Source organism: Octodon degus, unplaced genomic scaffold (assembly GCF_000260255.1).
Source record: "Octodon degus isolate 3935 unplaced genomic scaffold, OctDeg1.0 scaffold00079, whole genome shotgun sequence".
Lineage (NCBI taxonomy): Eukaryota > Metazoa > Chordata > Mammalia > Rodentia > Octodontidae > Octodon > Octodon degus.
This window is the reverse complement of record NW_004524655.1, coordinates 3,137,634-3,145,634: the sequence shown is the minus strand read 5'-3', so window position 1 is coordinate 3,145,634 and position 8,001 is coordinate 3,137,634. Positions and strand designations below refer to the sequence as shown.

The 8,001-nt window shown below is 48.6% G+C and overlaps 1 protein-coding gene across 1 annotated transcript in view; it reads left to right on the top strand.

Moving 5' to 3' along the window:
* Positions 1–8,001, top strand: part of Nos1 (nitric oxide synthase 1) — a 119,138-nt gene that overhangs the window by 89,838 nt on the left and 21,299 nt on the right. The window contains exons 19-21 of the mRNA XM_004636337.2: positions 3–114; positions 2,354–2,492; positions 2,904–2,982. Of these exons, the coding sequence (XP_004636394.2) occupies positions 3–114; positions 2,354–2,492; positions 2,904–2,982 (330 nt within the window). The remainder of the gene's footprint in view (positions 1–2; positions 115–2,353; positions 2,493–2,903; positions 2,983–8,001) is intronic.

Sequence of the window (8,001 nt, the reverse complement as noted above, 5' to 3'; positions counted from 1 at the left end):
GTGGACACCCTGCTGGAGGAGCTGGGCGGGGAGAGGATCCTGAAGATGCGGGAAGGGGACGAGCTTTGTGGGCAGGAAGAGGCCTTCCGGACCTGGGCCAAAAAGGTCTTCAAGGTAACCTGGGCTCAGGAACTCAGGTATGGCGGGCTGTGGTGGCACACGCCTGTGATCCCAGAACTCTGGGAGGGCAGGGCAGGAGAATCATAAATTCCAACCCAGCTCGAGCATATCCTTGTCTCAAGATTAAAAAATTAATAAATAAATAAATAAAAATAAGGGCTATGAATGTAGCTCAGTGCAAAGGCCCCAAATGCCACTAAAAAGAAAGAAAAACAAAGGAGAAGTGCTCGCTGGGCAAGCAGAACACTGAAGGCACCAAGAAAGGAACTTGGGAGAAAGAACCCCCGGTACTTCCACTGTGGATCCAGCCAGGATACAGCTTTAAACAGCTCCAGTGAATCTGAGGGCCCTGCAAACTCACACTTTCACCCAGAATCCAATACCTTAAGCCACGTATGGACAAGGAGTTGGCCCACAAAAAAATACGGTGGCCAGGGGGGTAGCTCAGCAGTACAGCATTTGCCTAGCATGCTTGACTCCCTCCCTTCCATCCCTGCCACCACAAAAAATAAATAAAATTACAGATTCTATCTATGTACAGTAAAAAAATAACAGCATAGCCTAAAACTCCACCTCTGTTACACTGTGCACATTTTCTGTGCTCAGCAACCGTAACCAGCTAATGGTTTCCACGCAAAATGTTCTCATCCTGAGGGGACATCCTGTTGGTGGCATTGTCCTAAGCTGAGGTCACAGGAGAAGTGGAATGTGGCTTTGTGTCCGCCTGTGGGCCCTGGTTAATCAGGCCACCCTGGCGCAGGCACTTGAATGTCACCATTAGCTTCACCGGCTCCTTCCTGTCCTCTCCACAGCCCCAGGAGAGAGGGCCCTGGGATTGTGTACCCTGCTGTCAGCCACTGGGCACTTTTGATCTGAAAAGCATGGGCAGATAGAGAGCAGAAGGGGAAACTGAGGTGCCAGTGCTAGAAGGAGTTCTGGGACGGGACTCTGTTCATCAGCCTGTCCCTGGATTTCTAACCAGATATAGGAAACTGGGAGAGCTTGGGATTGTCACCCTTGATGTCATTGTACTGTTTTGGCATCAGTTAGCCAAGCTGTACTGGGCATCCCAGAAGGAAAACCCACTGAACCACTATCAGCCCTGTCTGTTGACCTGGTCTTCCATGCCACTCTGATACAATCTCTGTACTTTTGGATACTCCTCTTCTGTTTGTTCATATGAATGGAAGCATAGACTAGGTGATCTTTTATGCCTGGCTTCTGCCAGCCACCATAATGGTTTCAGGGTGTATCTCTGTTATAGCACCTGCTACCTCCCTTTTTGTGGCCAAATAATATTCCATCATATAGATATGCCACATTTGTTTATCTGTTTTTCCATTAATGAACACTTGAATTGCTTTACAATCAACAGGCAAACATTGGTAAAACTGCCCTGGAATTTTTTTTTTTTTATTAAAAAGCAATTCTGTAGTGGCATGTTCCCGTAGTCCTAGCTACTTGGTAGGAACACTTGAGCCTAGGAATCTGAGAATACTTGAGAAATAGATTCCCATCTCAAAAATAATAATAGCAATGCTAACCCTGAACAGTAATTCTTACGGTTATTAACATTGAACAGTGAGTGAGCTTGATTTAAAAGAAAACAAAAGAAAAATTTATATCCAGGCATCCAGACATTTTGTCTTCATATAATATTTTAAATCTTTCAAGGAAGATAAATAGGAAATTCTGTAGTATTTACTTTCCTCTTTAATATTAAGCCTCTATGCATGTTGATTTTAGAAATAAAATGCTATACAGAGCTATATCATAAGTAAAGGTTAACTCATAAAATCAGGGGTAAATAAAATGTCTTCAGCACATTGAGGGTATTCAAAAAATACAGGATAGATGGATGGACACATGGCTGGGTGGTTGATGGATGGGTGATTGAGATGATGGATGGATGGATGGATGGATGGATGGATGGATGGATGGACAAATTGGGTGGATGGGTGGTGGGAGGATTGATGGAAGAAATGATGGATAGATGGGTGGATGAATGGGTAGGTATGTAGGCTAATGAATGGGCAGAAAGATGGATGGATGGATGGATGGATGGATGGATGGATGGATGGATGGAGAGGTAAAGGAAGAGAGGAAGGAAAGGAGGGAGGCAGGACAGGATGGAGGGAGGAAAGATGGTGAGATACATCCCATGACTTGGAGTTCACAGGCAGGAGCCCCTCTCAGCTGAAAAAGGTCACCCAAATCCCTCTCGGTGTCACAGGCAGCCTGCGATGTGTTCTGTGTGGGCGACGATGTCAACATCGAGAAGGCCAACAATTCGCTCATCAGCAACGACCGCAGCTGGAAGAGGAACAAGTTCCGCCTCACCTATGTGGCTGAGGCTCCAGAACTCACGCAAGGTACCCTGGACCGCCCACCTGGGGAGGCCGCGGGGCAGCGGGGAAGGATGCGCAGGCCTGGAGATCTCCTCCGGAAAGCAGGGAAAGTGGCTTCATTGCTCTGGTCTCCAGTGTCATCTTCCCAAGGTGAACACGCCACATTAGAGCTCCATGCAGGGCCACGTGTGCGTGGGAGTTGCTCTCCACTTGTGTGGTGGTGTGGCCCCACAACCATCCTCACCCCACTGAGCTCAAGCACGTTCACTTTCTGTTCTGCATTCGTCCATCTGCCGCCTGGCCTCTTCTCTTCTGTCTCTTTACTTGGCTCTAGAAGGCCTGCAAGCATGTGCAGGGTCTCCAGGGAAAGCCGGAGCCTTTCACGGGCAACGGTTTAACCACATGGCAAGAGAGCCCCTCTTCTTCTGCTCACAGGTCTTTCCAACGTCCACAAAAAGCGAGTCTCTGCCGCACGACTCCTGAGCCGTCAAAACCTGCAAAGTCCTAAATCCAGGTAGGAACCCAGAGGCTCACTTGGTTCCCAGATGCCACGGTCAGTGAGGGAGGAGGGCCGCTGAGCCTCCCGTTGCTGCCATTATCGGAGTTTTCTGTTTCGCCTTTACCAAGCTCACAGGAAGGGGGGCGTAGCTCAGGAGTAGGACACTTACCCGGCAGGCATAAGGTCATCGTTCCATCGCCAGCTCTGAAAACATGAGTTCCTACCTGGACAGAGGAGAAGCTGTTGGCCATGTGAAAGGGGGAAGGAGAAAGGTTTCTATGGGTGACTCCTCACCGTGGGCCACGCCCCGCGGAACTATCAGCGCCCACTGTAACGTAGCACATTCCTAGGAAACCATTTAGCCCCAGAAGTTCCTCACTGTGGATAATTCTTTTCAGTGGAATATTGCAAAAATGGTTTCCTGGACTCTGCTTACATTTCTTTCAGATGGTGAGAGGTTCATGCCCTTTCTCAAATAGCCTACTCTCTACTCTGAAGTCCTAATCTTTAGAAATTATCTTACTATCCAACACAGCCAAACATCTCATAAATCTAATAGAGCCAAATATCTTAATATCCACTTAGCCAAAACATGTCTCTCTAGTACTTATTTCAAACCCAGTTACCCTTTCCTGCAGTACCCCAGGGAAATTCACTTCTTCGGTGCATATCTGCAAATAATCAAAGAGATGGACCAATTTCCCCAGGGTCCTGACACCTTCCAGTCAGCAACGTCCCCCCAAGGCCCAGTTCTCCAAGCCTTTGGCTTTAGTAGAAGGACACACTCTGTCCTGCCGGAAATGTCATTCTCAAACCTGGTCACAGTGCAGCAGAGGTCCTGTGATGGACACCAAGTGTGCCGGGGTAATTATTGTCATCACCAACCCGAACAGGATGTACTGATGCTGCCCGAGACTGTCGGCGCTGTCCTAACGACAGACAGCCTTCTCTTCCATTAAGCTCACGTCCTTGCCGCTTCTAGACATCTCTTCTCCACATGATCAAACCAGCACTGTCTGCCCCTCTGCTTGTATCAATGTTTTTTCAGCACTAATGAATGTCTTTGTCTTGGTCCCTGTTGCACGGAACCTTTGCTCACTCTGCAACTAGAGACCAGCTCTTGCTTTTGAGATCTTGATCCTTTGCATACTGTGGTATAAAGTGTGGGCTCTGCAGTGGGAACACACTGGGTGCCGACTCCAGCTCCTTCACACACTGGGTGGGAGACCTTCAGGCGACACTCAGGGGCTCCGAGCCCCTGTCCCCCTGGCTATAAAATGGGAACCACAGTGAGAAAGATAACTGGCATTTATCTGCTGTTTTCTGGGTTCCAAACACGGCACACAGGACCTCTCGTAATTCATACCAGCTCAGAAAGTAGAGACTATGCTTGTCCACGTTTTAAATTGGAGAAATGACACTGAGTAAATGCAAGTGACTTTTTTTCAAGGTCACCCTGACCTGGTTAGCTGACTCCAAAGTCACTGAGCCAAATGACTACACAGATGGCCTCAACTGTATTACAAGGTCACTGCGAGTGTTAAAAACAAGGGACATTAAGCAGCCGGCGTGTCCTAGGTTCTCATTTCTAATCCTCATCTATCTAAGCTTTGAATCACCTGTACATCTAGCAGGCATGCTGTGTGTTCCTCCAAGCTCTTAATAAATATAATCAACAGCACAGAGCCCCGAGATTCCCGTCTTCTCTCCTAGATCCTCCAGTGTCAGAAGTGGATCAGTAAATTGACGGCTGAATAATTAATGAAATGCAATATTCAGAACATAATGCCCCTGATAAAAAGAAAGAGGGAATCTGTACTTTAAAAATGTATCTTATCTCTTATTGGTATCTCATGGAAAGATATAACTTAAATAGCATTAGAAAAGAAGAGCTTGGATGGGCCAGCGAGATAAGCTCTGCAGACTAAGCACCTGCTTTGGCAAGCGCAGGGACCAGGGTTCGATCCCGGGTCCCACATGCCATGCTGGCCCTGCCCCCAGGGCACGCTGAGCCAGCGTCCAAATCCAGGCATGGTGGTGCACACCTGTAAAACAGAAGGATCACTAGGAATCCGAGTTGTATACTGAGACCCTGTACCAAATACATAAATGAAAAAAAAAGAAAGAACTTTGAAATCTGCTGGAAATTTCTTTCAGCACAAACCACCAAGATCCAGCTTAATAGAGCATACTCCCTAAATGGCAGAATGTAAGCTTGCAAATGTATTGATGCTAATTGAACCAAACTCCCCAAATCCTGCCCCCATGAATCTCTGGGGAGGACACTTGGCTCCAAGTTGATGATCTGAGAGTAACGAACAACAATATTCTGAACAAGGTTATGAACTGGAATGTAGCATTAAAATTGGTTGTGATTTAGCACAAATAAAAGGACCCAAATGTACTTAAGTGTTTATGGTTTCAAAAGCATGCTCTGTAGCACTAAGCCATTTCTAGTGTTATAAGGTTTATAGGAGAGAGAGAGAAAAGAAAAAAAAAAGATAATCCACTGGCAGAGTGTGAAACTCACATTTCCTCCTGCCCAAGGACCAAGGTAACTATTTGGCCCATGAAACCAAGACACCACAAATCAGCCACGCTAGGGACCCTTAATTGCCACGCAAGGGCAGAGGAGGATGTAAACAGCCTGTTGAGGCTGATCCTTGCTGTTCTAAGGGAAAAAGTGACCACAGCCGTGTCCTGCCTGGAAGCAAATTTTCTATTAAGTGCACAACAATTAGCAGAAGCACAAGGAAGAGAATGTGATGTAACAGAGAGCTAACGGGGAGCGAATAGTAAATCAGAGAAGATTGGGGATGAGGGGAAGCACAGGGCTTTACTTGAAGCTGGGACTTAGAGAGGAACAGAGGGGGGTGTCTAGGACTGGAAGACTGGACATTCACATCCCTTTGCGTCACCAAGAGCAGCACCAGGTGCAAAGGCGAGAGGGAGCCCCAAGCGCTACAGTGTTTTACAGAGTAGCCGGCTTTATAATGCAGGCTTCTCACTAAAAAAGAGCTCTGTTTTCCCACCTTCCTGTGGATACGACTGCCTCTCCCCAGCCTGCTGCTGCTCCGCACGGCACATTAACATTTGGCCCTAGCCTAAATCTCCAACCTCCTCTCTGCCCCTGACCCCAGCACACACAGTTTGTCCATGGACACACCTGGCCCGATGCTGGCTACATGTCACGTCCACAGTGGCCACTGTGAGCCGAGCCGTGGCCACTCTCATGGCTAACATCACTGCCCGGGATCATCTTGTTCCATGGTTTTTCTCTGCAAGATCTGCTTTGCAAACAGCTACTTGGGTCGGCTTTTAAAAACATACATGGCAGCATTTCGCTCCTCCGTGTCACAGCCTGGAGTGGCTGCTCCCTGGGCATGCAGAATCCTGCTGCAACAGCTGCTGGTGAGGGCTCTGGGCCTCCAAACCCCTCAGTCTCCTCACCCTGCCCTCAACATGCCATCTCTTTTTCTGCCTCAGGGCCTTGGCATGTGCTGTTCCCTCCTCCCTGGGACTTGCTGCCCCTGGATATGTACTCTTCCTGTCATTGTTCGTGTCAGGTCACCCAAGAGGCCACCCTGATCCTTGTGCCCGTCGTAGGCCCCAGCTCTCAAGCTGTCTCTCGGGGAGCATGGGGGCCCCTGCCGTCCTCACCATCGCTGTCAGCAGTACCTAGAATAGCACCAACACGCAGCGTAAACGTGCGGAATGAACGAGCCTTGTTAATTAGCTCAGACGGCTCAACTGAGAATGTTTCCTCTGCCTTGAAGAATGAATGAGCTATTTGTTTTTACTATTTAATGCTAGACGTCATCAGATTGTTCTTTCATCTGTGAACCTGTTATTGAACCACTGCCAAGTGTGTGTGTACATGCGTGTGTGTGCATGTGTATGTGTGTGTCTTTGCGCGCATGCACTACGTGCACATGCTGTATTGCTTCTATACACAGATATAAATGTAGCATGTTCAGGGGACACTCTGGGGAAGAGGTGGATGGACTGTCCCAGCACTGCCCTTTTCTCCTCTCCTCCTGAACTTCCAAGGCCCTGTTTATGTTCCAAGTTTTAGAATCCTCCAGCAGAACCGAGATTCAGAACGACTGGTACCCCGGCGGGTGCTCCCCACGTGCACCAGTGCATCCCGGGCCACAAGGCCGTTCAACACCGGGATCTCGGCAAGCCGCTTGCAAAGTCCCTTGGCCTAAAACCCTAGCTGGCAGGGCCTGGGCCACTTTCTAGCTTGCCTTCCGTCCACTCCCCCTGCCTGCCTCTGAGCTGCCCACCTGTGCAAGGAGTTGGGAGAGTGGCCGGACTCGTGAGCCAGCTAGGCAAGTTCGGGTTCCCTGAATTTCTGTTTGGTACCAGTCAGTCGTGATCCACTGGGAAGAAAGCGGGAATTGATTCGCAGGCCTTTGAAAGATTCCCTCTTGGCAAGCGCAGGAAGCGCCCGCATCAGCAGCCGCACGGCGCCCCCTGCTGGCTGCTCGCCTCTACTCATTCCTTTCCTGTCAACAGTACCAAGTCATGAAGGCGTCGCTCCCACGAACCAAGGGCTGATGTGGGCTGGGGGAGCATGAATCACGTACTGCTGTATAACTAACAAGATCAGCGCCCCCGAGAGGGTGAGATCTGCCCGCGATAGGAGCACTATTCAACAAGTAGGACCACCAATTCATTGCCCACCCTACAGAAAATACTTAACACTTCCCCCTCCATACACATGAAAAATGTGCCAGCTCTACTATTTTTAATAATGGTGTCTATTTGTAGCACAAAAGGGCTCCTGGTTGTGCCAGAACCTCTAAATAGCGAGTCTCATTGGTCTATTCCAATGTGATTTACATACCATGGGGAATGTAGAAACGTCATGTTGAATATCAAGCCTCTCCACCAAAGGAAACCAATTGGCAATAAAGACAGAGCAGATCAGAAAAGCAAACCCAGGGCTGGGGAGATGGCTCAGTAGAATAAGTGCTTGCCTGGCAAGCGCAAGGACCCAAGTTCAATCCCCAGTTCCGCAAAAAAAAA